Here is a 25,893-nt window from a genome sequence, read left to right on the forward strand (position 1 = left end):
TTTCTAGGCAGGGCTTCGCCTCATTTAAACCTCAATCACGGGATTCCAGATCATTGGCTGAGTCGACCAAAGGAGATTGCTCAAAAGTCTCTATTTGCGTCCTTTAGGATTTATGGCAGAAGACGGTTCTCGTGACTTGCAACCTTCCTATTAGGGCCCGTCTAGCTGATCAATGGGCCATCGGACTGCAACCCTTCCTATTCGGAATCCCTTCTAGCGATCACGGGGCACTCGAGTTCATGCAAACCTTCCTTATACGGTCCTTACTAGCGAATCTTGGGCCACTCGAGACTGAATACCTTCTTTTACGGGTCCCTTCTAGCGAATCACTGGCCACTCGAAGTCTGCAAACTTCCTATTTCGGGTCCATTCTGCGATCACTGGCCCACTCGAGACTGCAACCATCCTATTACGGGCCCCTTCCTAGCGATCACTGGCCACCCCATTACACATGTATTCTAAACTTTTAATCAAATTCTTCATGGGCCATCCATGGGCATTGCTTTTAAGTTTTGATGAAAATAAACATTAGCATGTGTTATAGTTCTCTATATTAGCTAGTACAGCTTGAAACCTGGACTCAGCCCTGATGCCTATTTGTGTGTTCGCTAACTGCAGTTAAGAAGTATGGGAAACTTTAATTTTAGACACAAGCTGTTTTTGTTTTGCTTAAAAAATTTTGTTTTACCTTAAATGGGACCCGGCCCCATCACTTATGCAGATTCAGAACATCGTGTGAACTAGTCGTGTGTGGGACACCTTAAATAATACCATGATTATTTAAGCTTAACAATAGCACTAAAGCTCCTCATTTGAACTTTTGATGCACAATCAATGTTATATCTCCATATGTCAATAAGAATCTAGGATTCTTGAAAGCCTTTTCATACGAAGGAGGGACATAGAAATAGACTGTCATGAGCTGTCTAATGCCATGCTGTACATGCTTGCAATTCAAAGGCCAACAAGTAGTGGAGAATTTATTTCTACTTATTTGAATCGTGAGTTCCCTTATCTCTCTGCTTTCCTTCCACTGCTGTATTGTGGGGCTTAACAAGTATTACATCCATGCCAAGGAAAATTAGGAAGCAGTATGAGACCAAAGACTGCCAACATATTGCCATTATGATTTGTTATTTCATTCAGCTTGATTGTGTGAATACCTGAGGGATGAAGGAGGACTAATTGAATGTAGTGTTAATATACAACTATTAAATTATTACTGAATATTGTCATTATTCAAGTTACAGATTTAGCATTATTAGGACTTGACCCTTAATGGTAGAAACTTTATAAAAGTTACTTAACATAAGATATAGCGGTATTTTTACCTTTATTAAGATGTGACACATTATATGCTTTAAAATAATATGTCAACTGAATTTTTTTGTTGTATCTGTCTGAGTACTTCAAAGTTTTTCTCTATATTTCAATGACTTATTAAGTTATTCAGTTTGCTTTCTGTAGTTCCTTTTTCTTGCCCTCACAATTAATCCTATCCAAGGATTGAGGGTCAAAACAAGTTTACATCCAAAAATTGTTAGACCTTGGTACAAATTTATGTTTTCGGAATAATTTGGGTTTACAACAGGACCTCCAGAAATCTTTGTTTGATTGATAAAATTAAGCTATCGTTTAATTGGATCAGCTGTTCAGTTGATCTTTTTCAAGATTACTTGATAAGGATTTCAAAACAGTGAGATAATAAATTGTTAACGTTTGTGCTTTTTACATAATCTAACAATGTTGGATCTGCATATTTTTAGTGCTAACATCATTCTTACATGTTCATTGAATAATTACCTGCCAAAAAATAATTGTGCCACTTATATCACGATGGCTGAATGAGCATATAATATACACAGTCTGTTTAAGAGAGGTATGGTAATTAAGGGTTTATAAAACATTGCACATGGACATTTGAAGTTTGATACAGCCCTCTGATAGCCAGATAAAAAAGGCTGCTTTCATGGTTTATCCTTTCTTACAGTAACTTACAACTGCTTGATTTTCGCTGTTGATTGTGCACATCAGGTACCAGTTACATGATATCTTACAATATCTGCAAATCCAATTCACTTATAACACACTTTTGGTTTGACCAATCCGTTATTTAATCAGGATAGGATTCTCATAAGTAAAGGCATTAAGAATAAGCATCATATGAGGTGAATGAGCGTTGTTTATGATTGTTACATATGAATAATATATTAACAAGCAAAGGTTTTATAAAAACAAAGAGCTAATTGTATTTATAGTAATTTCGATGGATTCAATTCAATCAATAAAATACACCTATCATCCATACATTGTTTTTTCACCTGGTTTGACTGAAACAGGTTGTACATTTTCTTTGATTTAATATAAAAAATATTTTATCATTTCAAGATTTTTATTCCAGAGGGGACTAGCATATTAATGTTGAAAACTTAGGATCTACTTCACCTTTTTATTTAGGAAGGAACCTTTACTGTGAACGTGAGTATGAATGACTTAACTTTTATGGATTAACTTGTAGATTTGTTTTGATTTGCTTTGTTTTACATTTTGATAAAAACATTTTTTGCTGTTGTTTCCAATTTGAATCAATCCTCAGTGATTTGAATGGATTATATTGACCATTGGTAAATTCATCATCTTAAATCAAAATTAACTAGTATTTGCTATTGTTGCATATTTTTTCGAAGGGAAGCAAAAAGTAAGGAAATTAAAATTTGTATTAATTTAACAGCTACATCTAATATATTTCAGAATTTCCATTTGAAAGTAACACTGAAATCCGAGTTCCGAAAATATGTTAACCAAACATGAGGCCAAGGTGTATTCTTTCTGAGATAAGATAATCAGCCTTCTCTATACCTGTGTTCCGAGTTTCCTTTATATAATAAGTCATTTGCAACATTGCTTTTTCTGTTGTGCAGTTACTTGTATATAACCGCTGGTCAAAGCGATACTCCTGTGCAAGTAAGAAAGGTATCCATACAAGACTTTTGTTGATCATCTTCCATGAGCATCACCTGATATAAAACTATAACTTCTCCCCCAGTATATTATATGTATACTTAAATGTATGGTTTAAAATTTTCATTCTCTCTAGGGAATAGCATCTGTCCATGGCATATGGTATACCAGCCGATTATTATCTCCATCATATCGCTCTGAACTGTCAACACCTGACACCTGATACCTCTCTCAGATTAGAAGAGAACTCTAGTTACTGGCCTGTGAATTATTCCAGATTGTGTTGAATTGAGGGAAACACGCTGCTTGGTTGGGAGCATGGAATGGATGTGATACAAATTGTAAATTAGAAAGTCGTGGGGAGTCTCGGGCTGTCATGTCTTGTTAATTAGGGCAAACTGGCAAATTGTGTCTTCACCCCAGCTTTATGTGACATATACTGTACCCATTTGACAGTGCATCCTGACCCAATGTTACTGATAATATATATCGCAATATTATATATTGTTTTAACAGCTCATCTGTATTTCGGAATAGTTTTCTGCTGAGTGGATATATCATTTGAGCTCTATCAAACAGACATTAGTGTCAGCATGTACAGATCAAAATATTGAGCGGTCTCGTTGCACTATTTCTTACATCCAGCTTGTGGTCATTACATAAACACGTGCAAGGTTGTAATAGGCACGCATTATGAAATGTACAATTAGAGCGTGGTATTCAGCAGGCTGAGCCTAAACCTGGTTACTGGTTACCTGGTTACCTGGTTAACTGGTTTCTGGTTTCCTGGGATAACCTGGTTACCTGGTTACCTGGTTTCCTGGTTTCCTGGTTACCTGGTTACCTGCGTTACCTGTTTCCTGGTTGACCTGGTTAATCCTGGTTACCTGGTTACCTGGTTACGGGTTACGGTTACTGGTTTCCGGTTACCTCGGTTTCCTGTTTCCTGGTTTCTGGTTACCTGGTTACTGGTCTCCTGGTCCTGGTTACATGGTTACCTGGTACCTGGTTTCCTGGTGACTGTTTCTGGTTACCTGGTTCCCTGTTTCCTGTTCCTGGTAACAGGTTACCGGGTAACCTGGTTACTGGTTACTGGTTACCTGGTTACCTGGTGACCTGGGTTACCTGTTTTCCTGGTTCTGGTTACCGGTTACATGTTACCTGGTTACCTGGTTACCTTGGTTACCTGGTTACCTGTTTTCTGGGTTTTCCTGAGGTTACTGTTACCTGGTTACCTGGTTACCTGGTTACTGGTAATGTACAGTTTAAGCGTTGGTATTAAGCAGGCAAGAGCCTAATCCTGGTTACCTGGTTACCGGTTACCTGGTTCTGGTTACCTGGTTTCTGGTTTCCTGGTTACCGGTTACCTGGTTTCCTGGTTACCCGGTTACCTGGTTACCTGGGTTACCTGGTTACCTGGTTACCTGGTTACCCTGTTTTCCGTTTCCTGGGTTACTGGTTACCCTGAGTTACCTGGTTTCCATGGTTATATGGTTACTGGTTACCTGGTTACCTGGTTACCTGGTTACTGGTTACCTGGTTTCCTGGTTACCCTGGTTACCTGGTTACCTGGTTACCATGGTTAACTGGTTTCCTAGGTTTCCTGGATACCTGGTTACCTCGTTTCCTGGTTACCTGGTTACTGTTTTTCCTGGTTACCGGTTACCTGGTTCCTGGTTCACTGGTTACCTGGTATGTACAGTTAGAGGTGGTATTCAGCAGGCAGAGCCTAAGCTCTTAAAACTTTGTGACTTCTCTAGCTCTCGGTATTGGATCAAAAATAACTCTCTCCCTCTATATTGCGTATGTGGTGAGAGAGCCAAATCCCACCTTGGATTTTGCGGTATGTTTGTATGATTAGGACGCTGTCTGCACTTGCAACCAACCAATATATACAATACTACTTGTGTTTCCGTGGTTCAGCTTCATGACTTTGTGACAAGAGACCAAATCTATATATAGCATACAGTTAACTTTAGTGCAAAGGCATAGCAGCTTCATATTTTCTATCGCTCATATACTTAGAAGCTGCTCTTCTTGTTTTTATCATGAAGTATGTTAGGTATGGCCACGGTGTCCACACGTTCACCGACTTCTCTAATCTTAACTTTATATGTATTTTCTGTGCTGGGTGGTTATCCTCACACTGCCTTGTATAAACGATAGAGATAGGTTGTGCCTTGCATGGAAGTGAAATCAAGATGTATCTCTGCCTTAAAAATCCGGCAGTTGCTAATTCACTCTCAGATCTCTCCGCAATGATCAAGTTCGAACTGTTCTCAAGTATGCAAGCCTTATAGTTAATTCCTCTCACCTATGCTCATGCTGTTCATTTTTGTATCATTAAGTTTGCTGTTTGTAGCCTGGAATCTAATAACTAAAGTCAAGGTCTACAGTCAGTAAGCGTACCAAGGGCTGGCTGCAGGAGTTTGCACATACCACTGCGTAAGTTTCACTGTGTCAGCCCTGTTCTGCAGCTGGAAGTTGACAGGGCCGGAAGGTGTACAAGCAGTTGAACACAGCTAGTTTGACACAATGCGCGTACACCACCAGACATGCAGTTGAACACAGCCAGTTTGCACAATGCGCGTACCCACCAGACACACCTCACGGTCTAGCACTGCTATATAATTTTAGGAGAGTACTTAACAACTTTATTTCTGTTGCCGGTCTGCTCTGGCGGCTGGCATTGGAGGCAGGGTCGCACATGGTCCGGTATACTCCTCTACCGCGCCTCACATGACCTTCAGCCTGCGTCACGTGATTCATTCTGACCTGATAATTGGCACGCTGCCAGTCACATGGGAGGGTAGGCGCGCGCGCTGATTGGCGGCTACAGCAGTGGTGCTGACAGTTGCTCAGTTACTTTACTGACACTCACACGGCTTGGATTACCAACAGTTCTCTCTCTCTCTCTCTCTCTCTAGAAGACAGCTATACTACCACTCTCCCCCTGTTTTGCGTACAATGCCTCATAATTCTGTATACGTACTCAGTAAGTATCATGCCATTACTCCGTTTCTATTTTTCTGATCTGATTTGTAAGCATGTGCTCTTGATCACACCCTTCTTATTTTCTGGGAAACTTCTGAAGTAGCATCGCCGTTTTTCTCTCTCTACAAAACTTGCATCATCGTTCGTTGAATGTGCAGTCAAGAAAGATGGTTATTGTTTGTCTTAGTAAGTGCAAAATAGTGTTACATTCTATTTATACATCATATCTTGTGCCCTAAATTAGATTGTATGATATATAAGGAATTGAACAAAGGAATTGAACATAGAAAAGGAAAGGGGCCGTAAAAGTGAATGCCTGGGCTTGTTTGGCAATTGATTATATAGCAGTGTGAATCTGAACAACAAGTTTCCTTTCAAGAAAACATACAATATATTGGCATCAAAGAAATCCAGTCGTTTCTCATATCTTCCTGATATTTCCTTCGACATTAAGGGAACTTCACTGGTTATAATCTGTCAATATATGCATTTCGAAAGAAAAATCCAAACATTAAATACAGAGCTTGCCAATATAATTTATAAAGTTAAGATCATGTGAGATGAAACCTTCAAGTCGAACTGTAACGTTACATCTTGACACGACTCCAACTGTAACGTTACATCTTGGCACGACTCCAACTAATGACACGGCTGGTTTTACCACATAGTAATGTATAACATGTAAAGCTTTAACTATATTCCGGACTCGTGCTGTTAAAAGTTGACTGTATATAATAAAAATAGTACAGGATATATAATATATACGTTAGTTTCTGCATCCGATGTAGTCAGCAATCTTGTGACGTCACAATCTTGTGACGTAGAGGATTTTGGAAGACAGTGCTTGGTAAGGATGTGCCAGGTAAGCCATGTAAATGTAAGGCAGTCGGTAATGAACCTGGAGTCCAGGTTCGGCCTCACTTCCCCTGTTTCTATACTGCATCCCATGAAGTGTTCCTCTTCAAGCTCCATCTTACTCCTTTAAATTTAAATAATTATACGACATATTATTGTCATGTTGACGCCCTAAAAATTGTCTAAAGAATTCTGAATTGTATTCGGCATGCTCGACAAAAAGGTACAAAGATCTGATTTGTGGCTGTGTACAAGGTACAACTTGAGAAGCCCTTTACATCCAAGGTAAATTGACATCCCAGGAATGCAGAATAGATGGTATTTAAAGTCGTGTTGTGTGTTTACTAAGACATACTTTTTCAGAATGCTGTTTTGCGATGGTGCCCGTATTTCGATCTGAAGACCAAACATACCCGCGCCCCGGCCACCTACCGATCAAGGTTTGTGTCACATCACATAACACATCACATACCACATCACATACCACATCACATACCACATCACATACCACATCACATACCACATCACATACCACATCACATACCACATCACATAACACATCACATAACACATCACATACCACATCACATACCACATCACATACCACATCACATACCACATCACATACCACATCACATACCACATCACATACCACATCACATATTATTATATCACCTCCCTCGACTTTTAATCTTCAGCTGGATATTTTCCTAACATATTCATGACTGTTCACAGGAATTTTCAGTGAAATCACTTTGCATATTTTCCTGATGATTTGCACTTGTTTGTTGGTAAATTCTTACACCAAATTGAAACACGATGATTTTACCCTGGAAATTACCCGCAAGCTGTCCCTTATCAGGAAGTCTCAAGTACCGTGGGAGCCCAAACCACCCCCACCATATACGGCCTGATTGTTACTGATGAATTGTTCACACCCTTAAGATCATGCACCTCTTCAGCAGCACCCTTTACCGTCACAGCAGCTCCCGTCACCAGACTCCACTAAATTAGGCTCCCCCCGCACTCAGTCCTTTTCATTGTGGCGCTTCCTTTTTATTCTCCTGTTTGAGCTGGTTTTGTTGTGCTGTTCTGAGAGCTCCGCCGTAGCTCAGTGTTACTACCATCTTCATTAGGTAATGTTATAGTTCCGTGCTGAACTACAAACGTTCAAGGCTACTTTGTCTGTCTAGTTTTGTTAGAGAAAAGTCTTAGAAGTACTCCGTAGAAGAGCACTATTATAGAGTTTTAGCGACCTCAAAAAGGCGGTGGCCACCTCTGTGCTGCTCGTCTGCCTGATAGCTCAGAGAGAGGAGCCGGGAGACCTGGCCCTCAAACTTCCCCGACCTCCGTCTTTACCACCGTTAGGACTTATAATTATTGCTAACATCCAATTTACAGAGTTTTCACGCCTCGTCAAGTTTCACAGTGTAACTGCCGAGTAAACTGTAGGGTCGTGTCTCTGGCAGGGTGCTATTTTAGGCGACAGCATGCTACTGGGTGATCTTTTTATTGCTTGGCTTTAAAAGCGTCTTTTAAACTCCCACATATGGCAAATAAACTTCAAGGGCTTTGTGTTTATTACATAAAATATTCAAAAATTACCCTCAAGTTCGCAGTCTGGGTGTCTCGATTGGCTACAAGGACTTACCTTTGAGCCCTTTTTTATCAATTGGGAGAAATTTGTTTCTGGTACAAATTTCTAAATTTGATAATCCTTGACAAATTATCATGATGGGCCCGGTCGGGGCAGAATACACTTCTACACCTGAATTATCTCCCTTAAACCGAGGAGACCCGGAGAGGGGTAAAATTTCACCCTTATTTCATGGACAACCTGAGTTAGGGAGCGTATAAGTTGGCAACGGATCCTGGTTCCACCAGACCACGCCCCTCTTATTCTGTAATCTGCTCCCAAACAAATTATTGTATTTACACTCAGATAATATATGAGAATAGCAATTATCGTCATGCAACAGCAAACGGGAATAAATTAGGTCAAACTTCGAAGTCGCGTGTCAACTTTTTTGTGGAAATAGTTATGGCATCACTAGTTTCCGGTTATGAAATATTTGGTTGTGTTTGACTAATTTACATTTTCAGACGCATTCATCACGGAGTGCACGTAGCTCCCGCTCTCCGCACTCCCCAAACAGTAACTCTCTCAACAGGATGACTGTCTGTGCGGAGGAGGTAAACATCTTTATCTTTATTAATAATTATCTTAATTACATTAATTATCTTAATTACATCAATAATGTGATATCTTTTATCTTTATATCATTAATTATCTTAATTACATCAATAATTAGATCGAGGTAATTATCTTTTATCTTTATATCACATTATATTCGATCGTAAAATTGTGAAATTGTTCGTAATTAACTTGTTTATTACTGTCTCGTGAGATTTATCCTTATTTAATCCCAGTTTTTGAATTCACGATCTTTACCTGTCTTTATTGTGGTTTTAGATAACTTTGCTTTGTTTTTTTGTTGTTGCTAGTGTTGCTCGAATAATTTCTGTTGTCGTCTCAGATTGCGTGACAGCAACTTCGTTAGTTAGATTTTAACGGGAAACATATTGACTTCATAGTAAGTTACCCCATAACATTCCTAAGTCCAGAGAGCGAGGAAACCTGAATATTTCTCAGTAATATTTGGCAAGATGATTACACAAATATCTTAGTAACAGTGTCTAAACCTACGCTCGGTAAACATCGCAAAAATTCCTCACTTTTGACTGGGAGCCCACGCCCAAAAACCAGGCCTGTAAACACTATTACAAATATCGTGAAATATTCGAAATATTTCGGAGGTTAAAGGCGACTTGAAGTCCAGCAGGCAAGTGTCTGGGACAATCGCCGACCGGTTTTAAAGTGAGAGTGAGAATGAGAGTGAGAATGAGAGTGAGACAGGGAGTGAGACTGAGAGAGAGAGAGTGAAAGTGAGGGAAAGTGAGAGAGGAAAGTGAGGGAAAGTGAGGGAGAGAGAGTGAGGGACGCGAATGTTAAGAGGGTAGACATGACGTAACTATCTCCCTCCCCCAACACGTCTACCCTTGTCTCTGGCGTGTCATAAGAACAAGACAACTGACATCACCCTGCAAATACTCACTTAGTTTTCAAGACACTAACAGTCACCTCTCTCTCTGGGCGAGTCCTGGGCGTGTCTTAAGCAGTGTTGTACGGGAGAGTCTAGGGTGTGGCCTCACTCCCTCCATCTCTCTCTCTCACTCTATCTCTCGCCAAGTTTTTACCAGCAGCTGAGAATGTGATAAATACGTAGGATACATGTTGACTTATTTCAACAGTGATTAGTTCTCACATGGCTGGTTTATAACTCAATACCTCTATGATAATCTGTGTTATGATAATTAAAATAATTTTACAACAGAAATGAACATTCAACAAATACCGGAAATTTAAAGCCTCTCAGAAAAAAAAACCCAGATTATATTCTACATTTTATAAATAAATACAACAAAGAATGAGTTCCAAATATGTGCCTAATAATAAGCGTTAATGTAACATGCCATTATTAGCGACTCTGAGGCTCAATTGTGGACCAATTTATGCTTTACTTTGTTCCTTACCGCGCTAACCTCCTCCCAATACACAACACATCCTGTAAGTTCCCGGGCCAAAGGGAAAAAGAATAAACTGACAAGGTAGGGGTTTTACTGTCGGGTGGATGAGAACGCCTTTAATCGTTACCTGGTTACCTGGTTACCTGGTTACCTGGTTACCTGGTTAGGTAGGAGTTTTACTGTCGGGTGGATGAGAACGCCTTTAATCGTTATCGTACAAAGGGCTCATATCGGTTTAGATCTGTCATCAATTGCTATCGACCTCCCCGTATGAAACGAATATCTATTTGGTCAGAAGGCTTCGGAACCCGATATAAAGCCTATTCTTGGCTCATTTGTCATCGATATGCAGACGACAAGAAGGAGCCATGAGTGCTCAGCAACATGGACCAAGTTGCAACGATGTTAAAATAAGGCCTGACAAAATGTTGGGGCCTGACTCCTTTGTGGCTAACCAAACCTTAGTTGGTGACAAGATTACAGCTTATCACTATTGCATTGGTCCCTGCATCCTTATTGACATCGGTATCACCGCAATTCGAGGCATATTACCATCGCACCTGAAGGATTCAAAAGCTCTATCAAGATGAATTATGATAATTCAATCTTAGTGTTTACACTGTCCCACCAATGAATTTTATACTTGAAAATTAGTATGGATGTGTTTTCCCAAGCTGTTGCTTGATTCCCTAGTCTAAAAGAGGCTTTGCGACGGGTGGACTCCCAAACAAACCGCTGAGCCTCCTACCCACAATATATAGTGTGCTGGGTGCAATTAGACCGGCTGCAGGTTGGCACTAAAATCAGTTCAAATAACTGGGAGGCGGAGGCGCTAATTCGTCGTTTTGAAGCAACTGTAGGGCGTTCACTCTGCACATACTTTTGAATACCAACATTCCTTGTGTGGTTCCCCCTGCCAGTGCCAGTTGACACTTGAGATACTCTAAATAGTGCAAATCTATTGTCGAGATTAATCTTTAGATTTAGACATAGTTTAGTTGCGAGTTCTCAGCAGAGAGAGAGAGAGAGAGAGAGAGAGAGAGAGAGAGAGAGAGAGAGAGAGAGAGAGAGAGAGAGAGAGAGAGAGAGAGAGAGAGAGAGAGAGAGAGAGAGAGAGAGAGAGAGAGAGAGAGAGAGAGAGAGAGAGAGAGAGAGAGAGAGAGAGAGAGAGAGAGAGAGAGAGAGAGAGAGAGAGAGAGAGAGAGAGAGAGAGAGAGAGAGAGAGAGAGAGAGAGAGAGAGAGAGAGAGAGAGAGAGAGAGAGAGAGAGAGAGAGAGAGAGAGAGAGAGAGAGAGAGAGAGAGAGAGAGAGAGAGAGAGAGAGAGAGAGAGAGAGAGAGAGAGAGAGAGAGAGAGAGAGAGAGAGAGAGAGAGAGAGATAATCAAGGATTATAATATCTTGACAAGGTCCACGGAACAGGAGCTTCCGGTGTACCACTGTTCACATTGCAGTATATAATTACCAAATGTATCACGTGTGTCATCACTGCCAAATATATATAATACGGGACAGTCCTCTCCGCCAGCATTCATACTACATTAACTTTTCCCATCTTCGCTCGCAAAGAAAACCTGTAAAAACCCGCTCCGCTCCTGTCACAGGAGGTGTCAGATACGGGGTGTCACGTGTAGGATAAGATCTCCGTGAGATCTCGTTGGCCGGGGGGTGGAGGAGGAGTGCGCGGCGCGCGCAGTCACATGACCGGTAGTGCCGGAGAGGCACATGCAGGTGCTCCCTGGTATATCTAGCTGGTTAGTTGTCGTCAATATATTAATATATATTTTTATATAGGTGCGTTGGGCAGGGAGGGAGGACTATAGGAATGTGGGTAGGGTGTGACCTGTCAACGCTCCTCTCCAGCTCTCCCTCTCTCTCTCCCTCTCCCACTAGGAGCTCCCTCCAGAGACGCTAATTTTACATATGTTTTAAATAGGAATATATATTTAAATATATATATACCTCGGCCAGCCGCCGTACTCTCCTCTCCCTCCAGCCTTTCCCTCTGAGTTTTAGTGCTAATTTTCTCGTGTGCCGTGTGCTTGTGTTAGTTAGGTGCCCTCTCTCTCCATCTCTCTCTCTCCCTCTCTCTCTGTCCTGATATCCTGTACTGAGCCCGGAATGTGGGATAACTAGTACAAGGCAACACCTGCAACTCTCACTCGGAGTGTATCTTGTAGGGTCTCCCCCGCTAGTAGCTGTCACTCTGTACCGTGAGCTTTATCCCTCACTTCAACCCAGTAGTCTCTCATTTCTGTAGTCTACATAGATCTCTACCAGTGAGCTCTGCGCAGCCACCCGTCAAGCGCATGATTTGGAGCTTTCTTTGCAAGGGTGGCATCGTCTACAAGAAAATGGAGGATCGTCAGAGAACTGCGTCCATGTCCACGCATAGGAGCAACCAGGAAGAATCTAAATCACCGAAAAGTCGCCGGAGAAACACTATCAGTATTACAGATTTTGCTCGGACTAGGCCAAGTCGAGCTGGAAAGAAGAATAAAACGGTGTCATGTTTGATTGAAACGGTATCGGAATCCAGTAATGTTTACACGCAGCCAGCGATCAGTCAGATTATTGAGGAAATCAAGGTTTTGAAGATTTGTGGAGCTTATTTGCATTTTCATCTGATTTTGTGCTTTCAGTCTGTTATTTTGCTTTTTTGTTGTCGAAATTGTTGATAAAAATTGAAATCTTCGTTGAAATTTTTGATGAAAATTGAAATATTCGTCGAAATCATTGAGTTTCCATCCTTATTTCACGTTTAAATACTGCCAATCAAAATTTGTGTTGATAAAATTAACCATCCCATATGTTGACGTTATTTCCTTTGCAGGTGTCGAAGTTTTGCGAGTTTCACAGCCGGCACGCAGCCTACCATTTAGCACACAACGTGCACTTGTTCATGCGAGACCACAGCCTCCCCCCGCCAGTCACACAGTCACACTTCATGGACAAGTTCCTTGAAGGTAAGATTAATAGTCACTATTTAGGGAAGGTAAGATTAAAATACAGCCCTTGTTGCTCTAGATCTAGTTCGTATTTTGTAAGTTGCGTTGATTGTTCTAACTTGTCTTGTTGTATCTATCTAGGATTGAAATCTTACATCGTTCTGCCGTTTAATAGTTTATCTATCGCGTCAGCAGTTAGTAGTAGGACGAGGTGTTTCCCGTCAGTTTTCTGAGTTTTGTAACATTGTTTTTCTTGTAACACAGGTTGCATGTGTTCGTGACACGTTTAGTTTGAGTTTTATAACACGCGTTGTAACACAATTTGTTGCTGCTTTGGCACACTGTTTGTATTGTGCGTCAGATTGGGACCCAATTTGTGTTGGTTAAGTGACACAACTTATTTTCTAGCAGAATTAAGTTGGCGGTAACACCGTTTGTTTTGTTTGGTGACAATTTGCGTTTTGAGAAACATTTTATTTGCCCTTTCGAACACGGATGTTTGTGTACTATTGTAGTTCGTGAATGTGAAACCTACAATTTACCGATATTGAAGAACCCTATGGCTTCTGTTGGACATATTCAGCCGTCTAGCTTTTAAATTGAAACGATATGGCCCCAGATTTAGATTTAAATTGGGCAAATATTATTTAAAACTACAAAACGGCTGCTTTAAAAAACCCTAAAACGACAACACGGCTTCATTTTGCTATTTTAGACAACCTGGAATTCAAAGCAAATAACATTTGTACGTGGGTACGGTAGATCCGAGACACTTCAACTGAAGCCCCACAAGTGTTCCTAATTTATTAGACCTGGCAGTGCAGTAACTATAATTCAGTTAAACCCCTCTTAGAATTGACCAAGTACCTGACTTTTGGGTCTCCACCACAACACCCTTTACACTCTCCTTGACAAGTTTCCGGGTCCGGAAACAGCACCTGACTCTACGGTATAAATGTAGATCTGGGTGTTCACTTGAGAGAAGTTCGGCAGAAGTATAGTAGATGTAGTGTAGTAGTTCGGCAGAAGTATAGTAGATGTAGTGTAGTAGTTCGGCAGAAGTATAGTAGATGTAGTGTAGTAGTTCACACACTAACTCCGATTGAGGACTCCCTACAAAGTAGCTGAAGTAGGCGAAGTGTAGCTGAAGTAGGCGAAGTGTAGGTGAAGTGCAGTAGGTGAAGCACTCAGTGAATTAGTGAAGTATTTAGTGAGTTGGTCTGTTTGCTCTGTCTGACTAGTAACCGGGGGTAGTGTGTGTGTTTGCTCTGTCTGACTAGTAACCGGGGGTAGTGTGTGTGGTGACTAGTAACCGGGGGTAGTGTGTGTGGTGACTAGTAACCGGGGGTAGTGTGTGTGGTGACTAGTAACCGGGGGTAGTGTGTGTGTGTTGCTCTGTCTGACTAGTAACCGGAGGTAGTGTGTGTGTGTTGCTCTGTCTGACTAGTAACCGGGGGTAGTGTGTGTTGCTCTGTCTGACTAGTAACCGGGGGTAGTGTGTGTGGTGACTAGTAACCGGGGGTAGTGTGTGTGGTGACTAGTAACCGGGGGTAGTGTGTGTGTTGCTCTGTCTGACTAGTAACCGGGGGTAGTGTGTGTGGTGACTAGTAACCGGGGGTAGTGTGTGTGGTGACTAGTAACCGGGGGTAGTGTGTGTGTGTTGCTCTGTCTGACTAGTAACCGGGGGTAGTGTGTGTGTGTTGCTCTGTCTGACTAGTAACCGGGGGTAGTGTGTGTGGTGACTAGTAACCGGGGGTAGTGTGTGTGGTGACTAGTAACCGGGGGTAGTGTGTGTGGTGACTAGTAACCGGGGGTAGTGTGTGTGTGTTGCTCTGTCTGACTAGTAACCGGGGGTAGTGTGTGTGTTGCTCTGTCTGACTAGTAACCGGGGGTAGTGTGTGTTGCTCTGTCTGACTAGTAACCGGGGGTAGTGTGTGTGGTGACTAGTAACCGGGGGTAGTGTGTGTGTGTTTGCTCTGTCTGACTAGTAACCGGGGGTAGTGTGTGTGTGTTGCTCTGTCTGACTAGTAACCGGGGGTAGTGTGTGTGGTGACTAGTAACCGGGGGTAGTGTGTGTGGTGACTAGTAACCGGGGGTAGTGTGTGTGGTGACTAGTAACCGGGGGTAGTGTGTGTGTTGCTCTGTCTGACTAGTAACCGGGGGTAGTGTGTGTGTGTTGCTCTGTCTGACTAGTAACCGGGGGTAGTGTGTGTTGCTCTGTCTGACTAGTAACCGGGGGTAGTGTGTGTGGTGACTAGTAACCGGGGGTAGTGTGTGTGGTGACTAGTAACCGGGGGTAGTGTGTGTGGTGACTAGTAACCGGGGGTAGTGTGTGTGTGTTGCTCTGTCTGACTAGTAACCGGGGGTAGTGTGTGTGTGTTGCTCTGTCTGACTAGTAACCGGGGGTAGTGTGTGTGGTGACTAGTAACCGGGGGTAGTGTGTGTGGTGACTAGTAACCGGGGGTAGTGTGTGTGTGTTGCTCTGTCTGACTAGTAACCGGGGGTAGTGTGTGTGTGTTGCTCTGTCTGACTAGTAACCGGGGGTAGTGTGTGTTGCTCTGTCTGACTAGTAACCGGGGGTAGTGTGTGTGTGTGTGTGTGTGTGTGGTGACTAGTAACCGGGGGTAGTGTGTGTGTTGCTCTGTCTGACTAGTAAACGGGGGTAGTGTGTGTGGTGAGCCCTTATCTACTGACTCCGGGTATAGACAGTGTTGCAGTTCAATAATCAGCACACTGAATAGTGATGATTGGTGTATCGGCTCTGCTAGTGTACAACTCACATAACACGCACGTCGCACATCACCTATACTGCTGCCCTTCCACTAGGGATAATTGTTCAACAATTTGGTGTTTTGGGCACCTTACTGTATTACTTACCTGTTGTGATGTTGTAGTAGTTTCCGGACTTGGTTGAAAGTTCGTAAAGCTGCTAACTGGTGAGGGAACCCTGTATGATTTATGTAGTTCAAGTTTCAAAACAATTAAAGATTCAGGGTAGCTGCCAGAGACACCATTGTCACACTATTCAACGGTTTAGACATTATATCACGAGGATTGTAAACCATTTTTATAGCACTCTCTGATTTGGGTATCATTAGCGGCCCATTAACTAATTGCCTAATTGGTGTTCCCCGACAGGTTTCAGAACTCATTTCGAGTCTGGTTATCGATTAGCACAAACGGGGGCCAGTGAGGAGTTGAAGTGTACAGACGATACGTGCTGTAAATCTGATATCAAGAGCAGCAAGCTCAAGCAGATCAAGGACCTCGTCTTTGGGAAAACACAGGTGAGAAGTTTCTCCAAAATGTTAAAACCAACCAATGTCTGACCGTACCTCGGAGATTATATCAGAATTTTCCTCAGAAAATAAACTGCCGGTATTATTTTTCTTTGAGCTGCGGCTACGATAATAATTCTTCTTAAAGACGCGCTGATGACTTAACCACCCTTTCTCAGTGGAGTGATGTGAACGGACAGGCTTTGTGCAGTTCCAACATCATCAGAGTGGGCTCAGTCAGTCTGCTGACAGAGAAGGCAAACGAGTTCTGTTGGAAGAAGATCTGGTTGCTGCTGACACACACAGAGGCTGGGAACATGCTCTACATCTACACCAACAAGGTTTCTAAAATTAGATAATTATCAGTACGTTCTGCGCTCATGATATTTGTTGGATTTTAATTACTTTTAAATAATAGAGCATATCAACATATGGATATCCGGCCCTAAAATTTCACGTATTATATGACGTGACCCTACAATCTGTTGCTGTATGATTAGTCTGCTGCCGATGTTCCCACTCAATGTGAATGTTTGAAAGCCGGACTTTCCCCCTCAATACTGCAAATGATTATCACATCAATATTTCCTTCAGAGCGAACAGCCGACAAAAGCTGTCAAATGCTGTCAATTAAAAGAGGTCCGACCGACCAGGACAATCGAGGAGAACAGCACGCTCTCCAAGATAGCGTTCGTCATCAAGATCCAGCAAGCGGAGGAATACATTCTGCACGCTCAGAGTAAACATCAGAGGAATGATTGGGTCCGGCAGATCAGATCTCTTATTCCTACTGAGGGAAACGATATGGACGACCTTAGCGAGTAAGTAGTAGTAGTAGCCTTTCTAATATAGTCGACTGATTTTGTCTCTTATTTTACCTTTCTAATATAGCCGACTGATTTTGTCTCTTATTTTACCTTTCTAATATAGCCGACTGATTTTGTCTCTTATTTTATACGCTTTTATTATTAGTTAGTTCTCGTTATCTCTCACTGAAATCCGGGAAAATTTCGCTTTGTGAGTTTGTAACTGGGAGTTAGATATATCGTAAATTCCCTGATAATTTTTTGTGTGCCGCATATTATGAAGATTTACCAGAGTTCTCTAAATCTCCCCCTCTCAACCTCGCTTAGTCCACTTATAGGGAGGAGGGCCCTTCAGGAGGGAATGTTATAATACGGGGTTAATTATTATCGGAGCTGTACACGAGATTAACATAACCCTGGTATTTGTGCTGTACTTTTAATGTGGCCCCTGTATCAAGTATCTGCGATACTGTGATCAATGGTCCATTCACAGGACTAATTCAGTCCTCTGCGCCCCCCCCCCCTCGTTCCCTTTCCAGCTTACCCCATATATCTACACTCATGTTCTGCCTAATTCCGGTCAAAGCACCACAACACACCCACAACACACCCACAATCCTATAATTATTGTTAATACTTTTTCATGCAATATCCGCAGATTTCACACGGCCCCCAGCCCCGTATATGTAAATATATCAGGAATGCGGATGATTTCTATGACATAAATATCACAGTGCATGATACATTAAATGTCATTATCATATACATATCAGCATAACCCTGGGCGTGTCGGGTTGGTTCCATTAACCGTACTGTGATCATCACCAGTAATAGTGACACGCCACTTTAGACACGAGTAATGTGGTTAAGCGTTGTATAATGTCACTCCTATTAGACCGTGTCCTATCAGCTCTATATGTTATACAGGTTCCTGCTAGTCATGTTAAAGAGAGGTGAACTTGTGTACATTCCTGTCAGGATGAGGAGGAGGATGTTTTATCTTACGTCACTGAAAACTACTCCTAGTATCACTGAACAGAGAGATGGTTCTTTCATACAAATTACTGGTTGTTTCTGATTAGACTCAGTGAAACAGTCAGAAATCTGTATGAATGAAACATCAAAATAATACACGACTCAGTAATAATATTACACGACTCAATCAGAGAGGTGGTTGTTAAGAGTTTACCTGGCTGTAAAACTTGGCACGACTTGCTCTCCACAAAACATGTTGAGAGTATTTTGAATATTCTCACAAACTATTTCACTCCTGTGATGTTACACTGCAAATGTTTGGTTTTTAACAAGTTTGGCCGCGCCTTTATACTCCACTTCTCTCTCAGCGAGCCTATCTCAAAACATTACACTCTCCACAACCTGTGTGGGGTCCTCTATTAAAATTTCCCAGACTTGATACGGAATTGTTAAAAAATTTAAAAGCGTTTATCATTATCAATGAAAATAATAATTCCATATCGGTATACTTAATTAGATTTAGATCAGAATGCTGTATTTGAGCGGAGATTGGCCAGGGCGAGCTTATCAGGGCCGGTATTTCAAAATAAATGATTAAATGAGGTGCCGGGTGGGTGGTGTTACCCCCGCTAAAATACCCGGCTACTCAGAAGGACAGTTGTCACCCAACACAATCTCTGATTTACTGTAAACGCCTGGCCCGTGTGGGGTTAGGAGCTGGTCTTCATCCGGGCTTTGTTGGAGAGTGTGGTTCTGTACCGGCTCTTTTACCTGGCTTAACAAAGTGTGTGTGGCTCCGTACCGGCTCTTTTACCCGGCTTAACAAAGTGTGGCTCCCGGATCTTCTACTTTCAGACTACAACCTCAAATGGCCCGAGCCCCGATGGTTCTAGATTGAGCACTTTGTAGCTTTGTATAATTCTATATTCCACTGCTCCACCTAGCAGCTACTTTACCACCCTTGTTACCACCACACTACCTTGGTTACCACCTCATCGCCCTAGTTACCACCACACTACCTTGGTTACCACCTCGCTACCTTGGTTACCACCTCGCTACCTTGGTTACCACCTCGCTACCTTGGTTACCACCACACTACCTTAGTTACCACCACACTACCTTAGTTACCACCCTGAACACTGACCAGTGGTCACCACCTCACCGCCTGGCCGTAGACCTTGTAAACAATTCAAAGATTTGCACGGACAAGAAAAATTTGAGAGACTTTGCATATCTTCATACCTCATTTGTCAGAACGTAGGTCATTGTGCGTGCTCCTTCAGCAAAACAAACATTAGGAAGAGTTGACTTCCTACCACAGATCTGGTTGTGAGTCGCACCCCACACGCAGCGAGGGCGGAGTTCCCAAATGTACCACACAAACAAGTCCAAACATGGCTTCTCCCCGCTATACCGTGCCGGAGAGAGAGAGAGAGAGAGAGAGAGAGAGAGAGCGGTATAAAAATAGAACCTGACCTGATAGCCTGGTGAAATATCACCGAAAATTTCCCACACTCCAACCCCGGGCGGTTTGAACATAATCGCTGATAAATGTTATATCGGTAATCGGTTTATCAGCAGGCCCTACTCAGACTAATTAGTCTTGGTGTGTGTCGTCAGTAGAGTGAGAATTACTGTCAAAGCAAGCTCGGGCCCCCGTGAAAATTCCATAATGTAAACGATCTATGAAATCGTAGGTAGAAACACGCACACATCCAGTATTTTAGGATCACTCTGAAACTAATATTGATTACATTTTCAGTTCAGATGGGGAAGAAGACGGAAGATCGAATACAGGTAATTACAGAGGATAATATAACTCGCTGATAACTTGTAGACACCCATTCAGGGACTATTGAAGCACGTGCTTCTGTTCAGGGACTATTGAAGCACGTGCTTCTATTCAGGGACTATTGAAGCACGTGCTTCTGTTCAGGGACTATTGAAGCACGTGCTTCTGTTCAGGGACTATTGAAGCACGTGCTTCTGTTCAGGGACTATTGAAGCACGTGCTTCTGTTCAGGGACTATTGAAGCACGCGCTTCTGTTCAGGGACTATTGAAGCACGTGCTTCTGTTCAGGGACTATTGAAGCACGTGCTTCTGTTCAGGGACTATTGAAGCACGTGCTTCTGTTCGTCATCAACTACAGTCTAGTTACCAGGTCATCTTAGATCGAATACGAACTCCCATTAGAGCATGATTCTACAATACAGGGCACAGGCATGTCGAGTTCAGTGATCATTGGTCCAGGCAGCATTCTCTCGTTTTGCTATAAATAAAATACAATATACGCAGTACAATACATGGTCTCGTATGCGAGGCAAGATCGGCTAATCCCTCGACCCGCACCACGTCCGAAAAATAAGAGAAATTCTGGGTAGTTGCTGAGATAACTGGGCAGGGACCTGAGAGCGGGGCCCCTTCACTGCACTGTTTAGTCATGAGAGTGGGCCCAACCCAGGTGGGGTACGTGGGGTGGTCAGTCAGCGGGGTTGTTCTAGAAGGTTCCCTGCTACACGTGCTATTTAACAAGTGGAATGTTTACTGGAAAAATAACACCGGCCTCTCTACCTGATTATAATATCCAATCTCTTACTACTGGCCAATTAATTGAGAAGAGAAGACTCAACCCGATGGAATGTGGTGTTGGAATGCGTGTTTTTACCGTGAAAGAATGTAAGGAGAGCTGGAGAGGGAGGGAGAGAGCTGGAGAGAGCTGGAGAGAGCTGGAGAGAGCTGGAGAGGGAGGGAGAGAGCTGGAGAGAGCTGGAGAGAGCTGGAGAGAGCTGGAGAGAGCTGGAGAGAGCTGGAGAGGGAGGGAGAGAGCTGGAGAGAGCTGGAGAGAGCTGGAGAGAGGGAGGGAGAGAGCTGGAGAGAGCTGGAGAGAGCTGGAGAGAGCTGGAGAGAGCTGGAGAGAGCTGGAGAGAGCTGGAGAGAGGGAGGGAGAGAGCTGGAGAGAGCTGGAGAGAGAGAGAGAGGGAGGGAGAGTGTGTGTGGCAGTCTCTGTTCTCAGTGTAAACAGTGTGAGGGTAGTGTAACGTGCATTACGTGTAGCCTCGTCCCCTCTATTCCTCTAGTGAGTGGTCGGGACATGCAGTGTGGAGTAACCATCTCTCACCCCTGTCCCGCGAGAGGGTCCCCTCCTCCCCTCCCATTGGCTCACAGCCCATCACGTGACCTACATCGGACTCTCTCCACTCTTCAGTGAGCTGTCACGTGGGCTCAGATCACAATTCTTACTGGTTCCCTCTGATTTGATGGGCAATGCATTAATATAATGTTATGAAGCGGACTGGGGTCTGGCTGGCTCCAGCCTCAATATATAATACAATAATAACCTGCCATTATTCAATTTGATGTGTACTCCCTGAGTTTGGAGGTGGGGTGGTGGGTAGTATTGTGAGTAGCTGACAAGTTCACCCTGCCCAGCTGTGACACGTACGGAATGTACCGCACATTGTACGGAATGTACCACACATTGCCACATTTTCAAACCCAGCAAATAAACCCTCCTCCCGGCTTGCCAGTCACAACTACCTGTATCTCTGTGTTCATCATGTGTTGCTCTGTCAAGGATTTTGTAGAATGATGACATCATTACGTGGATAGGGAGAGAGAGAGCAAGAGAGGGAGAGAGAGAGAGCGAGAGCAGCAATTGATAATACTCAACTTGGGTGTGGAATCCAGGCTCTAATAATCGGTCAACCAATCTCTATATCGGTAATCTGAGCAGTTAATCTAGTGTCCGATCGGAACTAGGGCGGCCGGCCGCCAAGTGATAATTTAATTCAAGTATTTGAGGCTGAAATGTGGGTGACATGCCAATCAACAACCCACGACAAGTGCTAGTTTTGTCCGTTTCCAAGGAAATTGTTCGCATTCCCCGAATTACTGAATGTAGGATAATGCATGTCAGGAGAGGGTGGAGAGCCTGTAAAATGTTCAACACTATACACACCCACACAGTCCGCCAAATAACACCTGGATCAACTAACCTCCGCATAACCTCCGCACAACCTCCGCACAACCTCCGCATAACCTCCGCACAACCTCCGCACTACAACACCACCACTTCATACCGACATTCCGGCAAACTACTCCTTCCTCCATAACTTGATCCACAAATATGTAGCGTTCTCTCCATCTCTCTGATCTCCTGGTGTGTAGTTTAGTGTGTACTGTGTGGTGGGACGTGTCCGCCTAGTGGACTCCACCTCCGCATAACCTTCCAGAACAACTGGGCCTTCAGACCCTGGCCTGTACTTCCGGTACATTTCAGTGTTATTAGCAGAGAGAGAGAGGGGGAGAGAGAGAGAGAGAGAGGGAGAGAGAGGGGGGAGCTTGACACCTGGACAGAGGATCAATGGGTTGATATAACTGTGAATTTGCACGATTCCCGCTACTCAGCTCGCAGTAATAATAAAGAATGTGGTGATTTAACTGGAAATAAGGCGGAGGAGAGTCCGTGTTAAAATTTGACTCTCTGTGGCTGCTCCTCGCTGCTGGACACTCTTTCAGACAAAACGTGGAGGAATATAATCTGGAGGGGTTGTATGAGGGGTTATGTGAGCTCCACGTATCATTCTGGAGAACCTCCCTCTCTCTCTCTCTCTCTCTCTCTCTCTCTCTCTCTCTCTCTCTCTCTCTCTCTCTCTCTCTCTCTCTCTCTCTCTCTCTCTCTCTCTCTCTCTCTCTCTCTCTATCTCTCTCTCTCTCTCTCTCTATCTCTCTCTATCTCTCTCTCTCTCTATCCCTCTCTCTCTCTCTCTCTCTCTCTCTCTATCTCTCTCTCTCTCTCTCTCTCTCTATCTCTCTCTATCTCTCTCTCTCTCTCTCTCTCTCTCTCTCTCTCTCTCTCTCTCTCTCTCTCTCTCTCTCTCTCTCTCTCTCTCTCTCTTTCTGCTGAGTGATATAATGTGGTGGGGATGATGGAATGATACCCCCAGCTAGGATAACTCACTGACCACACCCTGCCTGATTAATCAATACATGAGCAGTAGGTGAGATAGGTAGGCAGATTCGCTGTTCTAGTAAACACGCATCTTTAGCGGCAGGCTCTGATGTAACCTGTCATTATCACTGCTACAACACCCTGGTACTACTCACCCTGTCAACCTTCTGTTCCTTAAATACCCTCAGTTTAAAACTATTCTCATCCTAAAAACCAGCAAAAAGGAATCTGAATCTCATACAACCGCACCCAATGACAATATCACCGAATTCTGAAAATGGGAACTTGAAACAAGACGTCAGGGCCTGGCTCCAGATTGGAACAAGGTTACAGAGCTGACCTGGTGGTGACCTGTTAACCTGTTAACCTGTTAACCTGTTGACCTGGTGACCTGTTAACCTGGTGGTGACCTGTTGACCTGTTGACCTGTTAACCTGGTGACCTGTTGACCTGGTGACCTGGTGACCTGTTGACCTGGTGACCTGTTAACCTGGTGACCTGGTGACCTGGTGACCTGTTAACCTGGTGACCTGGTGACCGGGTGACCTGGTGACCTGGTGACCGGGTGGTGCCCTGGTGACCTGGTGACCTGTTAACCTGGTGACCTGGTGACCTGGTGGTGACCTGGTGACCTGTTAACCTGGTGACCTGTTAACCTGGTGACCTGTTAACCTGGTGACCTGTTAACCTGGTGACCTGTTGACCTGGTGACCTGTTGACCTGGTGACCTGGTGACCTGGTGACCTGGTGACCTGTTAACCTGGTGACCTGTTAACCTGGTGACCTGTTGACCTGGTGGTGACCTGGTGGTGACCTGTTAACCTGGTGACCTGTTGACCTGGTGACCGGGTGACCTGGTGACCTGTTGACCTGGTGACCTGGTGACCTGTTAACCTGGTGACCTGGTGGTGACCTGTTAACCTGGTGGTGACCTGGTGACCTGTTAACCTGGTGACCTGGTGACCGGGTGGTGCCCTGGTGACCTGGTGACCTGTTAACCTGGTGACCTGGTGACCTGGTGGTGACCTGGTGGTGACCTGGTGACCGGGTGACCTGTTAACCGGGTGACCTGTTAACCTGGTGACCTGTTGACCGGGTGGTGACCTGTTGACCTGGTGGTGACCGGGTGGTGGTTGTAGACTGTTTACCCGCCGCACACACTATGTGTTTGTACAATGTAACACGTATCGCAGACAGACTGGGAAGGATATTGTCAGTACATTATTACACACAGCCGGGTAGTACTGTGTGTACTGTGTGTGTTTACCCTGTACTACTGATCACGTGACACCCTGTACTACTGATCGGAATAGACTGTACTTCTTGTCACGTGATAGTTGATACTTATGTCTTGTCATAACACGTACCATCAGGTGATCATATCATGTTTGTGAGGTAGGAAGTGCAGATATTAGTTCAGCGAAACGGTTAAAAAGTCAGCTAGAGCTCCCGCTGGTGAGCATCTTCCTGTCATATTTCCGGTATCTTCCTGCTGTTTAGCTACTTCTCGGACTCAGGACTTAGGACTCAAAATAAGTTCCCAGTTTAGTTTGGGTGAGGAAGTGTGGACATTAGAGGGAAACAGAAGGTGAGGGATCTGGTAAACTGCTCAGGAGGAAACAGCTCAACTGCTGGTAAGAGTAGGATAAGAACATCCTGCCCCGAACCACGTACTGTGTCCTGGAATATGTTGTGTCCCGGACACGGATCATGTCTTGTTGTGTCCCGTATTTAGGGATCTCAGGACTCTGAGCTTCTGAGGGAGGTGTAGTTTGGTGATGTAATCCAGTAACTGGTAGGGATTCAGGAAGAAAACAGAAGCCATGTACAGTCTGTCCCTGCAGTAGAGAGTGCCCTTTGTGGTATTTAAAACGTAGTTTACAAATTGTTAAACCAACTTTAAACTAGGTTGACTGAAAGATTTAGAGCTCAGAACGTCGTTTCCGGAGTAAAAATAGAAAATTATGTTATCGATTTTTACTTTCTATTGCATCACATACAAAATAAAAAATCTCTAACGTAAATATTGTGTTTCAGGATTTTCATCAGCTAGTACTGGCAGTCACTCGACCAGCACATCTGATTCCCTGGAAACAGCGTGTAAGTACAATTCTTTATTTCCCTTTATTTCCCTTGAAACAGCGTGTAAGTACAATTCTTTATTTCCCTTTATTTCCCTTGAAACAACGTGGAAGTACAATTCTTTATTTCCCTTGAAACAGTGTGTAAGTACAATTCTTTATTTCTCTTTATTTCCCTTGAAACAGCGTGTAAGTACAATTTTTTATTTCCCTGGAAACAGCGTGTAAGTACAATTCGTTATTTCCCTTGAAACATCGTGTAAGTACAATTCTTTATTTCCCTTGAAACAGCGTGTAAGTACAATTCTTTATTTCCCTTTATTTCCCTTGAAACAGCGGGTAAATACAATTCTTTATTTCCCTTTATTTCCCTTTATTTCCCTTTATTTCCCTTGAAACAGCGTGTAAGTACAATTCGTTATTTCCCTTGAAACAGCGTGTAAGTACAATTCTTTAT

At 43.3% G+C, this 25,893-nt stretch overlaps 1 protein-coding gene across 4 annotated transcripts in view; it reads left to right on the forward strand.

Annotated features, from left to right (window-relative positions):
• LOC134813008 (uncharacterized) overlaps positions 1-25,893 on the forward strand; it is an 84,066-nt gene that overhangs the window by 41,683 nt on the left and 16,490 nt on the right. Inside the window, exons 1-9 of one of the 4 annotated variants that reach the window (XM_063820667.1) lie at positions 5,840-5,956; positions 7,174-7,250; positions 8,914-9,003; positions 13,229-13,361; positions 16,482-16,630; positions 16,801-16,962; positions 17,216-17,442; positions 20,165-20,199; positions 25,393-25,455. In XM_063820667.1, the coding sequence (XP_063676737.1) occupies positions 5,929-5,956; positions 7,174-7,250; positions 8,914-9,003; positions 13,229-13,361; positions 16,482-16,630; positions 16,801-16,962; positions 17,216-17,442; positions 20,165-20,199; positions 25,393-25,455 (964 nt within the window). In that variant the 5' untranslated portion in view covers positions 5,840-5,928. Of the gene's footprint in view, positions 1-5,839; positions 6,142-7,173; positions 7,251-8,913; positions 9,004-12,409; positions 12,984-13,228; positions 13,362-16,481; positions 16,631-16,800; positions 16,963-17,215; positions 17,443-20,164; positions 20,200-25,392; positions 25,456-25,893 lie in introns of those variants that run through there. The other 3 variants (XM_063820668.1, XM_063820669.1, XM_063820666.1) reach the window with 3 other exon arrangements.

The sequence above is a fragment of the Bolinopsis microptera genome, chromosome 3, assembly GCF_026151205.1.
Source record: "Bolinopsis microptera isolate Bmic1 chromosome 3, MBARI_Bmic_1.0, whole genome shotgun sequence".
NCBI lineage: Eukaryota > Metazoa > Ctenophora > Tentaculata > Lobata > Bolinopsidae > Bolinopsis > Bolinopsis microptera.